At 32.7% G+C, this 23,781-nt stretch overlaps 2 protein-coding genes across 2 annotated transcripts in view; both read left to right on the top strand.

Moving 5' to 3' along the window:
• The window catches only part of LOC140447199 (uncharacterized), a 717,844-nt gene that overhangs the window by 316,536 nt on the left and 377,527 nt on the right, over nucleotides 1–23,781 (top strand). The window lies entirely within an intron of this gene.
• Nucleotides 15,541–16,700, top strand: LOC140448200 (uncharacterized). The gene is made up of 2 exons (XM_072541315.1): nucleotides 15,541–15,886; nucleotides 16,459–16,700. The coding sequence occupies exons 1-2, from the start codon at nucleotides 15,541–15,543 to the stop codon at nucleotides 16,545–16,547; spliced, it is 435 nt and encodes a 144-aa protein (XP_072397416.1). The 3' UTR covers nucleotides 16,548–16,700.

The raw sequence follows: 23,781 nt of genomic DNA, 5'->3' as shown, positions 1-23,781 counted from the left end.
AACGTGGACCCTAAAAACATCAACCGTAAATAAATTGGAGGCCTTGTGGATCTACCGGAGAATGCTCAAAATTTCATGGACATCGCATACCTCAAACGAAGAAGTGCTGCATAGAATAGGCAAGGAAAGAGAACTTTTTAACACAGTAAAAGTTAGAAAAACATCAGACCTAGGCCACATACTGAGAAATAATAAGTACCAATATGCCCAACTTCTAGTGAAAGGAAAAATTGAGGGAAAGAGAGGCCTAGGAAGGAAAAGACTATCGTGGCTCCGAAACATCCGACAATGGACAGGGCTAAATTTTGAACAGCTAATAAGAACAGCTGAAGATAGAGAAGATTTTAAAATTGTGGTAGCCCACCTCCATTGAGGAGAGGGCACTTTAAGAAGAAGAAGAAAAAATTTGAAATATATATATATATATATATATATATATATATATATATATATTAACTTGTATCCGTCTTCAAGATCTGTCGACTTATTACCTTTCCAATGAGTTTACTGCACAAAAAGTACGCCACCCTTCTCCTCTGCATGAAATCGGTAAGCTGTCTTCCTTTACCTGTCATGCTTTCATACTCAATACTCGCAATGTTTTCTGAGCAATCCATGTTAAATAAATTTAGATAGAATATTGACAAATCGATACATTATTGATACTTAGTTGCTAATAAAACCTCTCACGACCTGGCAGTGGTAATTGTTAAAACAATTGCAGAATATTAATCATTTTATATATTGTTTGCTTAATTACCCCAAAAGCTACACGGAATAGATGGAACATATATAATAATTTACAATCTCTGTTTAATGTAATAATTAAATTTGTACAACAGGTTATCTCTAAGGTAAAATAATTGTCCAATCTGGATCAATCATACTATCTGTCAAAACAATTTGCCAGTGGTGATGCAATATTGACATGCATTGTGCAAAATTGAATTAATACCTATTGATTGAACGAATCTAAAACAAATTACCTATTGCTCAAAGAGAGCTCGTGTAAACTGTTCACACCAAATACTGTTTTAATTCACATTTTCCAGAATAATTTAGAAATAAATTAAACAACTTCCCAAATCATCATTTCCAATTAAATACTCCGAAAGCTTCGTGACACACTTTTTGTTTTGGATTAGTTACGAAATTAATACCAATTTACATTAACAAAATGGCTAACATTTTTAACTTTTCATTTAAAGGTGATAAGGTATTCTTAAGAAAAAAGCTGTAAACAACAACAAAAGGTCTAAAATAATAATAGTACTGGAAATTCTTAACGATAACATTAAAATAAAGTTTGAAAGCTCTGAAAATAAGATTGGAAATTTCCGATTCAGCACAAGAAACGCAAGAGGAGAAAAACTTACGAAATTCCTGGAAGAACACAAAAACATGTATGCTATAAATACCTCTTACAAAAAAAAATTTACAGAAAAAAAAATGGATCGCACCTAACGGAACTACCAAAAATTAAATAGACTATTTTCGTAACGGCGATGACCTCCTCATTAGACTTACATTTCTGCTTGGTGCATGTCTTTTTTAACTCTAGAACCACAAGGTAAACTTGGTGAAACGATTTAACAACACTGCTACATTTGCATTTGAATCAATTCACACCTCTCCACAATAAAAAATTTGCCGGCTTTTTTAAAGATTACACACCCCTGGTTTATCACCTTTAGGATCTTAAATCCAACTTTTACTTAAACTCTACATTTAACTGATCACTAACTAATTTTCGATAACCAAAAAAACAATAACGAAAAAACATTACGAATTTAAAAAAAATCCGTGTTTACAATAAAATGAAACGCTTTGACGTTCTATCGTAGAGTGATGTAAGTATCTTCCCCTCAATACTTTCTCAGCAATCTAAGTGAATGTTTATTTGACGCGCAATATTAAGCGGTACCATAATCAAATAAATTCCAAGGAAATATGGATCCCTGTTATATAAACATCTCCATTTCCATTTCCATTTTTGCCTTTTAATAAAGGTATAATAGTCTGTATAAACAGACTTAAAATGTTTATATTATTAATTCTAACGATTTAAAAGAATTGAAAAAATATTTCGGGGTTTTCTCATGTACGATATGAAATAGAAATACATTAAAACTATTCTTCGATGTTTTAATACATGCTGACTGAATTGTTGATCGTGCTGGAGCCGGCCTATTTGGAAACATATTTACAAATTGTTGTCTAATCATGTTGTCTGATAATCCATTCACATGCCAGACAACAATTTGCACTTTTTCCTCGACCGTTAAAATCCTTTTCACAAATTGTTTTTTTAATAAAATGTTTCTGTTTACCGTAAAAAACACTTCTCGATGTGTTATTATTTGATGGCTTGAAGGCTTGATGATTTGGTTAGCTATAAAGCAGGTAGCTGTTCGCGCGCATCCATTCCAATGTCGTCAATTGTTTTAAAAATCATTACCTGTACAGTGGAATTGATATTAATACTGAGAATTTAGTGATGGATTTGACATTAAACAGTCTTCAATGGATTACTTTCCATTCACAACTGAAGACTGTAAAACTGGAATTAAATTTGAAATATTTTGTATTTCTATTTTATAACATTGGAATAAGAATAAAATGTAAATAATGAGTTTTTCGAAAACTTGTTACCTAATATGTATCATATTTTCTATTATTTTTGATTTAGTAAAACAAAAATTTTACCCTTGGTGTGAATTGAACAACAATCTTCTTGTCAATAGACAACGTCTCTAACTATTACACCAATTTCACATACAATAATTGTTTTCGGACTGAACATACCTACCTTTAGTTTAGTCAAATATTTCAGGTGAGTTATTTTTATTATTAAATAAACTTAAAGATTTATAATTTAAAATCGCTACTTATTAATGTTTTTTACTATAATATATCTTAATATATTTAATCATTTACTCTAACATCAGAAATTATTAAAATAAAATATTTTCGAGGTCATCCGTATAATTATGACTGAAGTCAAATAGATACGTCTAATAACTAGCCTTATCTCGTACTATCTCACAACTTAATCTGTCTTCTATCCTTTCCGCTATTTTGCCGGGTGGTAAGACACTCATCACTGTATATAGCAAAACTGGTAGGATTATCGATCCAAAAATAAATACCAATTTATTGTATTGGTGTATCGGGTACGCGGCCTGTTATTTAAAAAAAAAACTCTTTTTTCTTTTATTTCCCTATATTTCGCTGATTTTTTTGTCAGCTTTATCAGGAGACAACTAAAATATTGTTAAAATTTGTATAAATAAAAGTTGAGAATAGACAATGAATTACTTACAGATTTAGAGTTTTTAATATTTAAAAATGTATTTGTACATAATATGTTCAAAACAGTACTACAATATTGGTTAAAAGCACCTAGGTCACTAGTAAATAAATATAAAAAGCAAACAAAAACAACGAAGAAACAATTCAAAAACAATAAAATTACACATTAAAAATATACAGGGTGATTTAAAATATAATTGTAAACAGAAAAATAATTTTAACATTCTAAGAATATTACAGTAGATATTGCTTAACTATCCCGCGTCTGCCTTGTAATTAACTGTATATTTTTCTCTATAAATATGACACATTTTTAAAAACAATCTTTTTTTGTAATTATTCTTTTGCTGTAGAACCCTGACATTTGAGTAGTCAAATTGATGCCCAGTTTTTAAGTTATGGTCAACTGCCACACATGTATTTTTTTTGTGCAATCGCTTTTGTGCCGTGTGAACCTTTGTTTTAGCCATTGAGAAGTTTGGCCAACAAGTTAAGACAACTGTCACCTGTGGAAGGTGACAGTTGTCTTACAACTGTCACCTTCCAAAACAAAACATAAAAATCTCAATAAATAACACACATTTCATAAATATATCTCCAGAATAAATATAAATAACTTTAAAGAACTTAATGGTATAGAACATTACTTTCATCAAACAAACAATTACATTTCACCTATCTCTACTTCATTGGATAAAATCTGTCTCCTTAAGAACTTCCCCGTTTACTGTTAAATAATTACAATAGTTGACCTGAGTTCTCCAATCAACAATACAAGATAGTTTGAACCATGTTCTTTCAACCATCAGTTAATAGAGTACCGGCATGTAAGTAATGTTTTATTTATTTGTTTATTTATTAATTCATTACAGTTTAATAGACTATTTTACCAATTTGTGGGTCTTACCTTGTCTGCTTAAACATTTTATTCATTTATAAAACCACAGACATGTAATATTGGCATAATTACTGTAATTTATATAATTTATATCACCTACCTTTGTTTTATCTTTATTACACAACACCCTAATATGGGATTATTATTTTCAGCATTTTAACTTTGTATCGTGACCTGAAGATGCTTTGCATATTATAGAAAGCGAAACCGGTCGTCCGATTAGTTAAATTAAATTGATTGTGAGTAAGTCTAACTTATTATTTCTTTTACCTTTATATATGTATATATATATATATATATATATATATATATATATATATATACTGTTAACATAACACAAAACATGATTATATTTTTTCTCTGTGTATATATTCATTACCAATTAGTGTATAGCATCAGGTAAAAGAGTATAACATCCAGACTCATGCAATTGCGCCATTTAGTTTTAATTGGAACAAAAGCTCAAAAGTCGAATTTTGTTGACTGGCAGTTAAAAGGCACATGGCTATGGAAAAAAGGAAAAAGAGAACTTGCATGAAATATGATATGTTGTAAATACTAAAATAACTGGAAAACTTAATTTAATTATAACACAGTATACAATAAAATATGTAACTATGGAAATATACAAATACTAATACTCTGTTTTACCTCCAAAAAGGTCTTGTACATATTTCAACAGAATTTCTTAATGGAAACATTTTGTACACAATGAAATATTAATAAAAAAGAGGGTTAACTGTTTTCCTTATAAAATTACCGTTCCGAATCGGAATTCTTCTCCGAAAAATATTTTTTATGTTCCATAATTCCGGTCATAATGAATGTTTCTAAAAATGTATTACGGGCTTCTTGTTAAAATTATTTATTTCCACCAACCGATTTCATAAAAGAATACCCTTAATAGCTATTTTCCATCTCAAACGAATTTTTTATTGCTTCTTCTTTTGTTGAAGGTTTCTGGAAATAATTATCTAATTCATCTCTCTTTGTTGATTATTTTGATTCACAATGAGTCTAATTCACATCTAAACATAGAGTTTAACAAAATTTATTATTTCGTAAGAATATATATATTTTTTTACATTATTTTTGACCGTACGTACTAATTATTAATTTTTAATCTAAGAATCCCAAAATTGGTATGTTTGCTGTTTGGTATACATCACTAAATAGAGCGAAAAATAATTATGTATAGCATCATATATTCCCAAACTATAAAGAACAAGTAATATGAATAAGAATTATCAAAATTTAATCAAAAATATTTATTTATTAATGTGAACATCCATAAAACAATTCCTGTTCTGCACTAAACATAGTCTAATATTACACTTGTTACAAAATATAGCAGTTTGTCCCTTCTGGCCATTTCTGCACCTGTCTATTGCACTGTATACTGGAAAATAATCCAGATGATTTAATCTGATATCATCTTGGGGTCTAGGTTTTACCGGGTTTTTATTTTTTTTTTTTTGAAGGTAGTGGTAGCTGCTCATTGCTGGGACGTTTTTTTGTTTTGTCAGCCTAGAGTAGACATTTGGCAAGTTTAATTCTAAATTATTTTGTAGAAATGACTGTTTTTTATGTTCTTGTAGAATTCTTGCATTACCATATACCACCTATTTCTTTTGAATCGCAATTCTACATAGAGCAATCAACATGTCTGCCAAATTCACACCACCCATATGACTGTTATAGTGTATTATTAACTTTGGACATGAAATGTGGATTTTCCTAATTTCCATTTTGGAGAATCTTTGTATGGGTGCATTGGAATGGAGGCCACATAAGAACTACACAAGGTTACTGACTTGTTATCCTACCACTTCACAACGACAATGCGACTGTCATTGTCTACTCTTTCATCAAAAGAACCTCTCCCATCTTTTTTCATTTTCTTATTAGATTCAAGTGAGCAACCTCATAGTATGTCTTTCCTAACAGTTTCCAAAGACAGTATTACAAATTCACTTCGATAATATGCAATAAGTTCTAAATATGTAATAAACCGTCGATTAAGTTTTTTTTTTGGATTGGTAAACATAGTGCTAAACACATTTTGCCAAAAATCCCATGTTATTTTCCTCATCCGTAAAATCATGGTTTCTAAATGTATCGTTTTTTCCATAGGGAAAGAAATCGTACACTATCCCTGATACGCTACAATGAACAAACATTTTTAAACTCCATTTTTTGGTTTGTTCTTCACATATTGTCTTCTCGATCCTGCCTTTTTCCTCTTGTATGGGTTCATCATTTCATCTACTGAACATCTAGACTCTGATTCAATTGTGAGACAGTTTTTTCGTGCACTATCTAAAATAGGCCTTGTTTTAAAATATCTATCATTATTCAACTCCTCGTTGTTGACAAAATGTAGGCTGTGTCGTATTGCTTGATACCTCTTTAGTGATATTACATTTACAATAAATTCATATCGTCAATCCGTGTACGCCGGCATGTCAACAATCCCAATTAAAATTTCTAGCTAAAAAAACGTGCATCTTATTTATACTTGTGTCTACACATCTGTTAGTTTTTTCTACGAATAATTCAACAATATCTGAACTAAAAAAGGTTTTAAAATATTGCAAAGATGTTTTTATATTTTGGGGTTTTGTAAAATCATTACTTTGTTCTGTTGGTATCATCATTATCATCATTGGTGCTACAGCCCTATAAAAGAGCCTTGACCTTTCCAAGTCTATTACGCCAGTCAGTTCTATCCATTGCCAACTGTTGCCAGTTTGCTGCGCCTATTTGTCTACCATCCTCATCTACACCATCCCTGCATCTGAGTTTTGGCCTACCCCTACTTCTACTTTCCACAGGTTGTGACATAAGGATTCTTCTAGGAGGGTTGTTCTGCTGTGATCTTGCCAGATGTCCTGCCCATCTTATCTTCTTATTTTTATAAAGGATACTACGTCTTTAATACCAAATATTCTGTTTTGTTGGTATCTCATATACAAATTATCAGTCATCCAGTCGAATGAAGACTCATCAAGAAAAACTTGCTTGTTTTTATACTACTGGACAAAATTGTGGCACTATTGAGGGAGTAGCTACTGCTAATTTTTGTTTGTACTGACTGAAACAGGTAATATGTCTACAGCTTCTTCTATATCTTCTTCAGAAGTTATATGAGTCAGTTATATTAGCCAGAAATAGGGTTAGCCAGTTTTTGTAAAACAGCTAAAAATCTTTAGAAGACCACTAAGTTTTTACGGTAAAAATCATTATAAATTATATTTAGAACCAAAATATTGTTAAACACAACTACTTTCAATTTTTTAAACATTTTAGCCAACAAATTTGTATTGCATTCAAAATGTAAAATAAGTGTGTATAATAAATCAATAAAATTTGTCTGCAGATTTTGAAGGTTTAAAATTGTTCCACAAAAATAATAATTGAAGGGCTTAGAATAAAAGGGGACCAAGGGCATTTTTTTTAATATCGAGTTAAATACAGATTTGAGTACCTAAAGTATAGTATTATTAATTTTAAAATAGATCTAAGTGATTTCATACATAGATTGCCATCTACTGGGGTTTGAAAAAACTTTTGTGAATAAAAGTATAGAAACCTTCAGTTTAAAATGGATCCAAGCGCACTTGGTTCCCTTATATTCCAACTTCCAACTTAAATTCGGTCAGTATACTTTGACTTATATGTTGTAACGTATATTATCACCTTCGATATTTATGGCCTAAATTGTATATAAAACGATAGAAATAGTTTAAAAATATTTATATAAAATGTATTATAGCAGTGGCAGTGAAGGTAAGTAGGTTTTTATTTATTAAGTTTTAAAATGAGAGTTCAATTCGGACTGAGTATGTTGTTGTTTTGAGATAACCTTAAAATTAACGTTATTGATTGTACATTTTTTATTATGATTGCTGTTTACAGCTACATCGTGCCGCTTTTAATACACAAATAAAATTTAATTTTTTACCGTCGTCTGTTGTAGTATTATTTAAATATCTTAGCAGTATTTTAAAAGTGTTTTAATAAAATATATACCCGATATATACCCGAAGACGTAACAAACTAAGTTTTTACTTCTCTGAAATAAAATACTAAAATACTAAAACTACAGTATACAGCCAGCCACTGGGACTTTTCTCTTTGAATTTTTTAACAATATTACTTTTAAACCAATTCGGTAATCGGAACTTTTTGTTTCAGAGAACGTCGATCCGTTTGAAACAGATGAAGAAAGTGAATTTAACCCAGGTAGTTCATTATCATCAGAAGAATCCTTATCGTCAGAAAACGTAAACTTCAAAAAAATACGTAAAAAGAGCAGAAATGAAAGCAAATGGAAAATTAACAAAAGAAAAAAATTACGTAATACTGGAATGGCATATGTGGCTCATAAAGGGAAAAACCATGCTGCACGATCTGCCCAGGAATACAACCATAACTGCAGGTATAAATGCGACGAAAAAATCTCGGAAGAAAAACGAATTCAGTTGTTCAAAAGCTTTTACAAACTGGCATCATATGATCTTCAAAATTCCTTTTTATCTTCCTGTATAAAAAAGAAGAATGTAGCTAGATCAAAATTGACAGAAAAAATAAAAGCTACAGCACAGAGATATTTCTTTTAAATAAACGAGTCTGCAAACTGTTCTTTCTTCGAACATTAAACATAAGCAATAAAAGATTTAGAACTATTTGTAAGAAAACTGATCAGGTTGGTGTATGCGAAAAAGATCGAAGAGGGCAACAATATACTAAAAGAATGGATCCACAGAAACGTAATAGTGTTATTGAGCATATAGCCAAATTCCCAAAATATATGTCCTTATTCAAGGAATTCAAATTTGAACACAAGATACTTGGCACCAGATTTGAATTTAAACAAAATGTACCAGTTATATGTTCAACAATGTGAGGAACTACATGAGGATCCAGTGAAGCTCTCATATTATAGACATATTTTTAATACGGCATTTAACCTAACATTTCATAGGCCAAACTCAGATACATGCAGTAGATGTGACGCCTATAGAAATATTATAGAATATTCAGCAGATTCAGAAAATGTAAAAATAGCCAAATTTGATCAAGAGCTTCATCAACGGAAAGCAAAGATGGCTGAAACAATGAAAAAACAAGATAGTGAAAAATAAAAAGCATCTGTAGATACGAACGTAATCTGTTTTGATCTTCAGCAAACCCTTCCCACTCTCTTAATAACTACTTCCAAAGCATTTTATTTGCGACAGCTTCTGTGTGTGTTCACAATGTAACCACAGGAAGATCAGAAATGTACATCTGGGATGAATCCATTTCAAGCAGAAGATCTCAAGAAATTGGTTCGTGCCTCATTCATTTTGCAAATAACGTACTCTCTAAATGTGTTACCAAGATCATCGCATATAGCGATTGCTGTGGTGTACAGAACAAAAATAAAAACATTGTAAAGCTGTTTATGTTCTTGGTTAAATCTACTCATATTCAAGAGATTCATCACAAGTTTTTGGAACCAGGCCATACATTTATGGAGTGCGATAGAGATTTTGGTATAATTGAAAAAGTGAAGCGTAAGAATCCACAGGTATTTATTCCAGAGTACTGGGCCCAGCTAATTCAATCAGCTTGCAAAAAGTTTAATGTACACTGAATAAATCAAGAAAACTATTACAGTTTTGAAACAATAAACAAAGTTATAAGTGATCCCAAAAAACACAGTAAAGGTGTTCTTTTTAAATGGAGACCAGTGCGGTACTTTTTGTATGAAAAATCTTCCGAAACATTTTCGTTTTCTTTTAAGGAAACATTAAATGAAGAGTTTTTATTTTTTACATGTGTATGTGTACAAAAAGGAGCTGGACGTCCTACTATTACCATGGAAAATATGTTTAAAAAAAATCTTAACGCTCAGCCGATAAAAATCAATAAATTGAAATGGGACAATATTTAAAAACTTCTCGATTTTATTCCACCGGTTTACCACGAGTTCTACAACAATCTTCCCAATGAACACAAGAAAAAATTAAAAACTAAGACCGCCAACGAAGCGTCTGAAGAAGGTTTTCAAGAAAAAACTAAAACGTTGGAGTCGGCATCGCAGCAAATTTAGTTTGGCGAAGACATGGAAGATACAGCAGTGCTGGACTCTGATTATGAGTGAAACTTGCTTAGTGAAAAGATATTTTTGGCACTCTTTTATTATTTTATCGTTTTATATTATAAATAAATAATTTACCCAATAAAGGTTTAAACAAACATTTTCAAAATTTACCTCTTTTCCTGCAGATCCTACGGATTCATTTTAGTCCAGATAATAATTGGTTGACCGTTCAGAATAAGAGGGTTCCAAGTGCTTTTTTTTTTAATAAAGGTTAATTGGTTATTTTTTTAAAAATGTGTGTAGGTATAATATTTTTCTGGTCCCTTAATAATATAATAATACCATGTACGACTGTAGCTAATGTACAAGGAATTTTTATTATTAAAAAAACTTTGACCTTAAATATCTCAAAACTAGTAAAATTGCACTTGGATCCCTTTTATTCTAAGCCCCTCAATTCATACGAAAACCCCAGAATTTTCCCAAAAGAGTCTTCACATGAATTAAAATGATAATGGGCTATTGTTAATAAGGGTCAGATATTGTTATATTTCTACAATACCGGTAGGGATAGTTTAAACGCCTAAATTCACATCATTTTCAGCAGCAGACTCTAATAAAATCTATTTTTTTTTGGTGGTAAAATTTTTATTTATCACTCACGACTTGATTGCGAAATAGCCATTAGCTATGTCGTACAAAGAACGTAGGCGCGAAATTTCGGGCCAATGCTTTTCAAATGCATTCATTTTTTTCAAATTCTGAGAAAACTAATAAATATTTTTAAAACATTTAAACGTAGAATGAAAGATTACATTATTACTGAGGGCCTTAACTTCCTTAGAATTAACAACAACTTACTTTTGGATAAGATATTTAAAATTAAAAATCACACTTAATTTTCTCTTCTTTTCACCCCTGTAACTTACTAAAATAAACATAATAAAAGTTTTCAGGAACTTTTGGCCCTCGATAATAATGTAATCTTTCATTCTGCATTTAAATTTTTTAAAAATACGTATTAGTTTTCTCGGGATTCGAAAAAATATGAGCATTTAAAAAGCATTGGCCCGAAATTTTGCGCCTTTGTTTCTTTTAAGAACGTAAAAATTACTTTTAAAATTTTTGGCCATATTGATAGAGTGGTAGCACTCTTATAACATAAAAAGTTGCTCCAGATGTAGATATGTCCACCTCTTCCCCTGTAAAAATCTGTTTCGGATTTTGTAAAATATCAATCATTTCAAATTCCAGAGAAATTTATATTTTGAAAGCTATATCATATCTTTCGTGTTCTCGTGCAGGGAGTTGTGAGATTTATATTCGAGATGGCATGCTTGGCAACTCGACGAAACTTTTTTTGGGATGACTTCTGTGGCAGAGGTCAACGCTTTCAAAGAAAATGATTAATATTGACATGTTGAAACAGAGGCAGAACGAATTATTGCTTTGTTCGAAGACGGTTTATCATTTTACAGTTGAAAATGGAATTTTAAAATTATGACTGGAAAAATTTTGTCTATAAATTTCATATTTTCTTAATTTTTATAAGACGTTTTTACGATTTTCTCGAAAAACATATGCGGAACCTTAGCCCGTATCATCGTTATACTAAAAAATATTTGTTGATTTAAGTTGACTGCGTATATTATACTGAAATCAAAAAAAATCTTTCGATATATTTGTTGTTATTTTCATTCGCACGGATTAATAAAAAGTTAAATCCTATTTGTATTCTAATATTATTTTTTATAAGGCTTTATATGACTAGAAAATAATGGCATTTCCTGAGGTAAAACTTTGGGTTTATATTTAGGATTGCTAACACTTTCTGGTTAGTAAAGTTCCAAATAGAGTTAATGCATCTTCTTTACATTTAGATCTGGAGATAAATAGAATCGACGGGATTTGTTTCTACTCTAATGCGATTCACGCCTTGGAAAGCTCTGCATGTGCATGTTCACATTTTTTAGTGTTTCGTTAGATTTTCGGTTGGGTCTATTTGTATGCTTTCCTTTGTTGGCAATATCTCTGTCACGAAATTTTGAGCAGTGAGATTGTAACGATAATATTTTGCCTACCATATGGGGCATTAATACAAGGGGTAGAAAATTGAGGGAAGAGAAACTATGGGAGTGGAGAAGGGTAAGCAAAATAATCGAAACATATGCGAACAAACACTCAGGGGTTAGTTGGAGAGCTGGGGTCGTGGATAAGTAAAAGACAGGGTGTCGGATTGGGGTAACTACCAGAAAAATGAAATAAAGGGTCATAAATCTCTTGGGACAAACAGAATGAAAATAAACCGGAAACACCTCAAGAAATTTAATATAGGGCGCCACTTGAGGTGCCTAATTATACCTATTACAACCAGCTAGTTGTAACTGGAGATATAATTATTAAACATAAAAAAACATATCTTTTCCAAATGGAAACTCAAAAAAAAAGGGTTAGTTAAAAAAAATAAACAAATCTTAAGAAACAAAATTTAACATTTATTTTTGTGTCACCACAAACACTTACAAAACATAAAGAACACAAGAATGCTCAAAAAAAAATACAAAATATTACCACAATAGTCGCAAAATACAAAAATACAAAAAAGACTTACATGTGTCATCTGTTTACAATTTCCAGGAGTTGGAGATACTACAAAAACTTACAAAATTTAAATGTAAGCTAATCTTTCTTTTAAAGAAAACAAAACAAATCAAAAATGTTAAAACGGGCTGTCATAAATTAACATTAAATTTAAAACAAAACTGAATAAATAAATTGACAGCTAAAGTCAAACCATAAAATTTACTACTTTAAAAATGAAAATTACTTTTTTGTTATGAAAGCAATTATTACGTTTATTTAAAAAATATCTGCTTTACTTTAAATTTACACAAAAAAATGTTACCTGGATTTCACAATAACACGAAAACAAGTTCCTGAGGTTGGAAACTGGAGTTGAATTCTGGACACGAACACACGAACAAAAGGAACTGGATCTCACACTGCAAATTGGATCGACCATTTGAGGCCGAAGCCGGCACTGAGCACAAAACTTATGACTCTGCCTCTTTAACAACCGGAACAGGTATAATTAGACGATTAACTGCTACTAAAATTGATTTCCATAATGTAAGACGAAGATTTCCCTGAACAGGGACAAAAACAGAAAACTACAAATTCAACGTGAATTTGGACATGACGCTGGACCACTGGAGATCACCGCTCTTCACCGCGGCTCCAACGAAAGTGACGAAATTATCTTTAAAAATTGCTCGCATAAGTTAGAACAAACAAAGCACTTAGGGTATAAACTAAACACAACGGAAATTAAGACGTAAATTAATTTGAAAATGCAATATCGGGCGGTTTGAACAAAGAAATATCAAAGAATTTGCGCCTGTGACATAAATAAACAATAAAATAATTTATTATCGACGGCGGCGACCTAAAAAGAACGAAAAAGATTATTTGGGTTTTAAATTGAAGGATACGAACTAAGAAACATTGAAAAAATTCTTCGTTATTATAATGCATATATAAGGGGATTTCAATTAACACATATACGAGGGGACTTCAAAATAAAATGCTACAAGATCTACACGAGATACACACGTTTCCTTGATATCCCGTGGATTGAACCAAAAGCGTGTCTACAAACTTTTTTGGATAGCTTACCCAGGTTTATAAAGTATTTGTGGGAACAAGTGCGGTCTTGCCTTTCATTAGTCTTTTTTCGAGTTCTTTAAATGTTATGTAGTTTGAATCAACCCTTCCAAATAGGTATTTTGCAAATCTTTGTCGTCTATTTTGTTAAATTTTTGAAGAACAACTTTTCTTGTTTCTTAGTCCACATTCTAAAAACACTTGTACCTGCAGTTACAGCAGTTCGATCCAGTTAATCTCGGTCCTTTCTATATTCCTTTCCAGTTCGTATACATTTTCTCTTCTGCAATAGTGGGTTTGACACCTTTTCTATTTTTGGTTACAGAAACAAGGCTCTTCCGTTGGTGCCATGTTGACAACAGGTGCAATGTGTTGTTTTTTTACAGAGGTACGTTTCTTCTTTAGATGCTTCCTCCTATCTAAAGATCCTGCCACATCACTATTAAAACAACTTTATCAGAGCTTGTAGGTTCATAGTCTGACTTACTAGCGCTAAACGGATCTGACTCGGTTTCACTCATTTTTATACGTTATATAAATTTTTACATGAACAAGCACGCACATGAGCAAAACCGCAGGAAAATGCATGCCACTCAGTCATGATAGCGACTAACAAGCCAAAACAAATCAGCTGCGCTGCCGGTCCAGCGCTAACGGAAGATGACCTTGCATTCCACGAAAATCACCGAACATTCAAAATCGTTTGGTGCAAAAAGAATGCAGGAGCTGCACCCTTCTTGCACCAAATGAGTTAGGAGGCAGATCCACAAAGACGTATAATTTCTTTATTTATTATCGGATCTGCATCGTTCTTATACCACTCAATCCACCAATTTTTTTAATTAGTGCATATGTTTCCACCCAAAACGGTCTAAATATGGAGCTGCATCCTTCTTACAGCAAACTCCTCAATTCTAAATATTTATTAAAAACCGTTAATTCGTTTTCCTGTAAAATCAGTAAATTGAACTTAGAACAGTATGCTTTCGATATACAGATATTGAATTAACACTAAAGGCACCAGAGCGGTCATTTTGACTGCTTTTCATTTTTGACACTCTGTATTACCTATTCATAAATGTTTTAGAAACTTGATAATGTATGACTTTTCCTAGATCTATTTGAAGATTATAATTTCTCTTTTACAGGTACTTAGCGTAATTACTTTTTAAGATATGGTAACGTATACTTAGAACTACCATATAGCAGTCATTTTGACTGCTTTCTATTTTCGACCCTCATTAGTCTAGAGTATTACTCATTCATATTTATTTTACAAAATTTATGATTTGGGACTTATTATTTACTTGAGGATTATAATTTCTCTTTTACAGGTACTTAGTATAATTACATTTTGAATATATTTATGTTGATGTCTACCTAGAAAAATGCGGTCCTAATGACGAGGTAGTCTAATTTTTGTTCTACTTTTCTGGGAAGTTTTTACTTATTTTATGTATAAAATACATCGAAAATATTTGTTATTATGTAGTTTGAGTGTACTCTTTGCAATTGCATGTTCAATCTGTATTTTGATTAATTTTACATTGTGATTTTTATTATTCCTGCTGTTATCATGTCTCGCCGATATTTGACTCAGCAGGAGATATTAGAGTGTCTACAGAATTTGTCAGAAGATGAATCTGTAGCAGAGTTATCTGATGAAGATGTATCCGATAATGAAGTTGACGAGTATGTGCCTAATACAGTTGATCAAGGACATTCATCGGGCAGTGATTCTGAAGGTGAAGTTGAGATTGAGGTGATGCCCAGTACTTCTGCTTCAACTTCGAATGCAGACTTCAATACATCTTCAGAAATGATTACCAACCAGGTAAGAGGAATTCGCAGAAGCAATTTAGAGAATTCTTCCATAGATACCATAGGATGGAAGTTACTTGACAACAATGCTAGTACACCAGGTAAGCAACTATATTATATTAGTAGCTTCTATTTATGTATTCACTTGGGTGTATAATATTTTTGAGCATATTCTTCTTGATGTCACGAATATTGGCGATAATCATGGCAATATTTACCTTATCTGCAGGATGTTCTTTTTCCTGGACCCCGTTTTCCAAATATTTTTCCTTGCAGGATAGCTTGTAGAAGGGCGCGTCTAGATTCCTTTCGCTCAATGTTTTCGAAATATTGTAACTTTCGAGATTTGATAGTGGATTTGAAGTGTTCTCCGATTTAGCCACAGCTCGAATGCTTCCAATTTTCTGCATATATCTTCGTCAAGGTCAACTATTCAACACCATAAAAAAGAACAGAGAAGGCGTAGCATCGCAGCATCCTTACTTTTATACCAAGAGAGAGGTTATGGCTCTTGAAGAAGGCCCCCATCTGGTTGAAGATGGATCTAGCTTTTCCGATGTGCGCTCTTATTTCTTGGTTGTTGTTCCATTCTTTATTTATTACGGTACCATTCATTTAAATAAATAAATAAATGAGTATATACCTGCATACTAATTTATCTCGTTCATTTTAGGAAGGCGTACCAGTCAAAATGTTCTAAAGGAAGCTGCTGGACCAACCCCTCATGCTAAGAGAAGCATTATTAGGGATTCTGCAGCTTAGTGCATGGCGGCTGTTGATTGATGAATGCATACTCCGTAACATAAAATCATGTACTGTAGCTGAAGGTAGAAAAAAACTCAAAGATGAAAATTGGCAAATTTCTATTGAAGAAATCGAAGCATTTATATCCTTACTGTATGCTAGGGGAGCTTATATGGCACGAAATGTTAGCATAAAGATGCTGTGGTCTAGTACATGGGGTCCAAAATTTTTTCAAAAGACGATGTCTAGAAACAAATTTACACAAATAATGAGTTTTATCCGTTTTGATATGAGAAATACCAGGTCTGAGCGATTATCAACAGATAAATTTGCACTTGCGTCGGGAATATGGAACCCATTTATGAAAAATTGTATATTATGTTATACACCTGGCGAAAATATAACTATCGACGAACAGCTTTTTTCCACGAAGGCAAGATGCCGCTTTACCCAGTACATGGCGAATAAACCCGATAAGTTTGGAATTAAATTCTGGCTTGCAGCTGATGTCGAGTCCAAATATTTGTTGAACGGATTTCCTTACCTAGGGAAAGATGAACAACGACCAGCCAATCAACTTCTGGGGGAACATGTTGTTAGCCGTCTAATGGAACCATTTACAAATAAAGGAAGAAATGTCACGACGGATAATTTCTTTACGTCCATAAAGTTGGAAAAAGAATTACGAAAGAAGGCTACCAGCATTGTTGGAACAATCAACCGAACAAGAAAGGATATTCCACCGTCAGTAAAAAATGAAAAGATGGAATTCTACAAAACAAAAATTTTCAAACACGAAGACTTGACGCTAACGGCGTACCAGGGAAAAGTCAACAAAAATGTTCTAGTGCTGAGTTCTTTACACTCGAATGATATTAAAATGGGCACAGATAAAAAGAAAAAACCGGAAACCATCATCTTCTACAACCAGACAAAATACGGAGTAGACGTTGTAGATCAGATGGCTAGACTGTATTCAACCAAATCTGCTTGAAGAAGATGGCCGTTGCAAGTTTTTTTAATATTTTAGATATGGCAGGAATAAATGCTTGGGTTCTGTATAAGAAAGTTACGGGCAGTCAAATATCTAGGCAGGATTTCCTACTTCAGTTAGCAGAAGAATTGCGAGAAGATCACATGACTAAGGACAGGACAACATCAACGGATACAAATCCAAGAGGTACAAAAAAACCACCAAATAATAAACGTAAGCAGTGTCAAACAGGGAATTGCAACAAAAATAAAACATTTGAAATTTGTCATATATGTAAAAAATTTGTGTGTGGGTCATGTACAAGCAAAATTGAAAAATTTTGCTACTGCATAAATTGTACTTAAATAATTAAATAATTTATTTAAATATATTAAATATGTCTTTTATTATTAGTTATTAACTTAATATAGGTTTTTATTAAATAAAAAAGAATATAAAAACGGCTGGCAATAGAAAATTCTAATATCCGTCATTTTGACCGCCGGTGGTGCTTCTAGGTATGCACAAATGCTGGTGCTTCTAGTGTTAAAAGGGTAAGCATTTTATGAGGCCAGTGTAATTGCATCAAACACCATATTATATATTATGGAAAAAATAATTATTTGAATTAATAATTATTTTATTTTTAATTAATAATTTTATATTTCTTCTTTTCATAAAAATCAATAATTATTACTTAAAGTCAAATTAGCATTACTTTATTTAATGCTGCTACTAAAACTAATAGCTTCACTTCAAATTTACCAAATATTACCTAAATTTAGTTGTAGATTTAACATTACATCGTCTTTTCTAAACTATGTCCAACAAAACACCGTAAAATGCATGCCTGTGTTTTCCATTTTCCCGAAACCCGAATAAACCGCTTCCACCGTCTTTATTAATGCTAAACTATTTTATTTGGTCAGCCAGAAACGGACATGCAACATCCGGTGGCAAGTCATGCCAACCTCCATCCACCAACGGTCGGTCGGGCTAGAGTGCGAATCGGTCGAGGCAACATCTGCTCTCCTCACAAAAATACTCCCTCGGGAGATATTAATACACGGTCTGTCAACAAAAAATGCCTAATTGCTGCTCGGATTGCTTCCTTGAGAATTTGGATTCGTTTCAGAGAGTTTTTACGCTTCGTGGAATGGATATAATTAATTTGAGATGTGTGATAGAGAAGGATATTTTGGTTATATCGCTTTCTTGTAAAAAGTGGCGTAACGACCATTTCTGGACAAAAAAATTCAAAAGATCACAGGCTGAGCGTGAAAAAGTCATTTCTATCGCTGTTATATATATGATACGACATTATTATTAAACTTTACCTAAAAAATATTGGACATACGAGGGTAACCGTACTTTGCAATTAAAACAGTGAATTGTAAAATTTTTTTATTTACAAAAAACAGCCTTAACCATAAAATGTTCTTGGGGGTGTTAAATAATTACAATATAATATAAGTTTGTGTAGAGATATAGTTAAACAAATTTATAAACTTATTATTAAATTTTATAAAATAACATTTTCATCTGGATAAAAAGTTATTAGGTCTTAGTCCATAGAAAAAGTGTGTTGTAGTAACACAAAAGCGTTTAATTATATTCTTTTGGTGAGAACAGTATGAACTTTTTCAAGAAAATTTCTTTAGTCAGCAAAATTGAAGATCTCTTGTCAGAATTAAAATCTTTGAAGTTAAAGTTGATATCTCTAAAACACTGAACAATACCAATAATGAGGTTGTATACCGGCAAGATCTAGTAACATCATGATTTTTAATTTTAAAAATCTTCTGATAAGAATCTTAAACAGAGAATCATGGATGTAATGTAAAGATTATAACCCATGTTATAGAGAATTTTGAATTAGTCATACAACTATAATCAAGGTATTTCGAGTTGGAAAAGCTGTACACAATACCTATTAAGATTAACACTTATAGTCCTACTATTTTAAAAACTGTTATCGAATCCAAAAATAGGTTTACTCTGGGCATAAAGATTGGTTTCTATAGTATAAAATTACAAAATCAGCTTAAGACAGTCCCTGATAAGCTGAACACTAGAAAGGCCAATGGTAAGGATAACCTAGTTGTGAAGTATTTTAGTGGAGTACCAATTATAGTTCAATAACAATAAAAAAAGATTGGGGATCTGTTAACCATTATTGTACAACGAACACAAGGTATGATCCATATTGTTCCAAAATCGGTTCGCTTCGCGCATGACGTAGTTAAGAACGCTTCTTCGCGCAACATTTGAATGTATTTGTATAGGAAAGACTTTAATTATAATAGTTATAAAGATGATAAAATTTTGTTAAATATTTAATCATAAATAATAGTTTGAGGTTAGTTTAATTTTACTGATTATTGGTACAGTTATTTTATTCATATAGATGTCCTTTATTAAACAAGCTTTAATTATTTTTTATTACACATAGGTACAGGTCATAGGTTTGTCATAATGACAAACACAGATGACCCTAGACGTATAACTATAAATGGCAGTGAGACTGAACAAATCCAGGAATATATCTACCTAGGCCAAATCGTGAGTCTTGACAAAGAGAATCAAAGTGCGGAAATTACTAGAAGAGCAAGCCTAGCATGGGCAGGATTTGGAAAACTTAGTTGGATACTTAAGAACCGCAAAATACCCCAATACTTGAGGAGCAAAGTGTTCAACCCATGCATCCTTCATATCATGACATATGGATGTCAAACCTGGACCCTAACCAAGGCAAATATGAATAAACTAGCCACAACAGAAAGAACAATGGAAAGAGCTGTGAACAATGTTAGGAATACAACTGTCAGATAAAAAGAGGAACAATTGGGTAAGATCCAAAACAAAAGTCGAGGACATAGCAATAAAAATTTCCACACTGCTAGACAAAAAGACCAACGTTAGAATACTACAATACAACATTGGAGACCTTACGAAAGTAAACGACCAAGAGGAAGACCACAGATGAGATGGGTTGATGACATTAAAATAATAGCCGAAACAAATTGGAAATATGTTGCTCAAGATAGAGACCGATGAAAAGAGTTGGGAGAGGCCTATGTCCAAACATGGACGACACAAGGCTAAGAATAAGAAGATAGGTACAGATTGATCGACTAATACTCCAGAGTTCGATATTTCAGATGTTTAAACAGATACAAAAAAGTGGTATCTACATAAAAATGGGTCAAGTACAGCTAACAATTTTAAAATTATTTTCAAACATACAAGGTATTAGAAGAAATAGAAATAAAGAGAGGAGTCAGGCAAGGCTGCATACTATCACCTCTATTATTTAACGCTTATTCTGTAGAGGTAATTCGAGAAACTCTGGAAGATAGAACAGTCGGCATAAGAGTAAATGGAGTCTTAGTTAACAACATCAGGTATGCAGATGATACAGTAATAATAGCCGATAGTTTACAAGACCTGAAAAGACTCATAAGTAAAATAGTAATGTGTAGTAGGGAGTACGGACTCTCGCTCAATATCAAAAACACGAAGTTTATGAAAATTTGTAAAACCAACCATAATACTAACGAAATCTTGATAGTAGAGGGCCAGCATATCGAAAGAGTAAAAAATTACACTTACCTAGGATAATAACTGAAAATAATGACTACACTGCAGAAATCAAAAGCAGAATCGAAAAAGCACGTTCTAATTTTATGAAAATGAAAAAGGTCCTATGTGGCAAAGATTTAACATTAGCTCTTAAAGTACGCCTAACAAAATGTTACGTATACAGTGTACTATACTATGGAGTGGAATCATGGACGTTAAATCTAGACACAATGAGACGACTTAACGCCTTTGAAATGTGGACCTATAGAAGAATTATGAGGGTTGCCTGGGTAGATAGAGTTACGAACAATGAAGTCTGTCTGTACCAAGTTTTCGATCGTTTTTATCTTTCTCAAGCTTGATACTTATTTCTTTTTGCTGTTCAGGGTTCTTCAGTTGTGAGATGTCTATTTTTCTTGTCACTGTTTTCTTTTTGACTTTGAGCAATCTTTTTAATCTAAAATCCAGTATAACTGGATTGAGGTCGCTATGTATATCAGCTCCAGGGTATGTTTTCGTAGATTGTATGTACTTCTTAAAGGTGTTATTGAGCAAAATGAAGTCAATTTGATTTCTAACAATTCTGTCTTTTTTGTCTGCAGGTGATTTCCATGTGTATAGCCTTCTAGGATGTTGCTTGAAGAAGGTATTGGCTATTAACAGATTGTTTTCTACGAAAATTGTACAAGTCTATCTCCTCTATTATTCCTGGTACCTAGACCGTATGCTCCTATGTGGTCTCCTTCAGCAATCACGGCCAATTTTAGCGTTAAAGTCACCCATGATCATCGTTATCTCACCTCTTTTTGTCAGTCGCATTATTTATTCATCTATGTTTTTCGATTTCTTCGTCTGACTTGTCACTTGTTGGAGCATAGACCTGAATAATATTTAGTTTTCTGTGAGTTGTTTGTAATTTTAACATTGCTACTCTATCATTTAGAGGGATGAAGTCTGTGACTGATTGAGCAATTTTGTTCGACACTAATATAGCAGTTCCATATTGATGTTCTGGATCGGTTCTACCTGAATAGTATATGTATCCATGTTTTGGTTTTTGTACTCCTGATCCAGGCCATCTTACTTCACTCATCCCCAAGATGTCTATTTTCAGTCTCACCATCTCGGTTTCAGTGTTTGCCAGTTTCCCGGACATAAATAAGCTGCGTACGTTCCAGGTGGCGATGCGTACTATTCTGTCGTATATTTGTATTCTCTGTCCACTTTCTTGGGTAGTTGACGGGGGCATTCTTCGCACCCTCTCCCCATTTAAGTGTTGCCCCGGACTGAGGGCTTTTTCTTTTTCTTGTCTTCCATTTAGATTTGTGGAAAATATATTGGGTTTTTTTTCCGTTGCTTTCCCCATCCCAGTACCACAACCATTTAAACTGCTCCAGTCATGCTTGTGGTAATCCAGTTTCAAGCCGGTCCAGGATCATTTCCTCTACGTCTTGAACTGTTAGTGATGATCGCTGCTGCCCTTCTCCAGGGAGGGATAGGAAGTAGGAAGCTAGATTTTGGAAGGATTAAGGAATGAGACATGATTTCTCTCAGTAAGGAATTGAGAGCAAAGCATGGCTCGCGTGGGCAGGGACGCTTCCCTGAATTAGACCTATTTTCCACCAAAATCGTAGAAAAGTGTCTACACGCTACCCCCGCCTTTTCCTTAGTTAATTTAATTGCTAATTGTTTCATTCCTTTCCTTATTTTGTATTTTTGCATTTAAGTTGTATTTTGTATTTTTATACCATGTATTTTATAGTTTTCTCAAAACTATATTGGCAACAAACAGCAACAATTGAAATAGAGCACACCACATCCGAAAATATACAAATTCGACGAGAAGTGCGACAAAGTTGCTTCTTATCACCACTATCAAGGTGGAATCAAGATTAACAGAACCAGCATAAACAGTATCATGTACGCTAATAATACCGTAATAATAGTAAGCAATGCACAAGAACTACAAAATATAATAAATGCGATGGTTCGTTATAGCGAAATGTTGGGTTTACATCTAGATGTGTCCAAAAATAAAATTCTAGTATTTTTACACTATTTAACCTGACCTTGGAATACGTGACAAGACAGCTGAATATAGGAAGAGGTAATCTCCTAACAAATAAATCAATACAGATTTCCGCCTATGCCCATATCAGTAACATGTCTCGCAGAACAGAAGAGGCGGCAGAAATATAATTACAATTAAAAACAAAGGCAAAAGAGACCGGACTAGAAATAAATATTCAAAAAACAAAAAAGTTAACGTAGGCAAGAGCTAGGGGAAACAGACGCACAGTTGAATTAGAGGACGATATTGAAACGGTAGAAAGTTTCACATATTTAGGAGTTACATTAAACACGGATGGAACAGAAGAACCAGAAATACAAAAAAGAACATCAAAGGGAAACAAAGCTTATTTTTCACTCGATTATGTGTTACGCTCCAAAAACACACACTGGAGATCGAAAATCAGGGTATACAAAACTGTTATCAGATCAATAGTATGTTGTGCATGCGAGACATGCGTGATGACAGAAGAGACAAAAAGAAAACTGGATGCAGGGCGCAAGATCAAAAGGAAGGCCACGGAAAAGAGGAGAGGATGAATTGGCAGTGGACGCGCAAAATTTGCTAGACGTGAGAACCTGAAGAAGATCGGCGCGGGACCAACAAGGTTGGAGGCATAGTTTGGA

Source organism: Diabrotica undecimpunctata, chromosome 8 (genome assembly GCF_040954645.1).
Source record: "Diabrotica undecimpunctata isolate CICGRU chromosome 8, icDiaUnde3, whole genome shotgun sequence".
NCBI classification, from domain to species: domain Eukaryota; kingdom Metazoa; phylum Arthropoda; class Insecta; order Coleoptera; family Chrysomelidae; genus Diabrotica; species Diabrotica undecimpunctata.
The sequence above is the reverse complement of the archived record's forward strand: the minus strand, read 5'-3'. Positions and strand labels throughout refer to the sequence as shown.

Bases quoted from the DNA above. Each gene is read 5' to 3' on its own strand.
- LOC140448200 (XM_072541315.1), top strand. From the start codon at position 15,541: ATGTCTCGCCGATATTTGACTCAGCAGGAGATATTAGAGTGTCTACAG. The intron at 15,887-16,458 runs GTAAGCAACTAT...CGTTCATTTTAG, and splicing joins CAACAATGCTAGTACACCAG to GAAGGCGTACCAGTCAAAAT.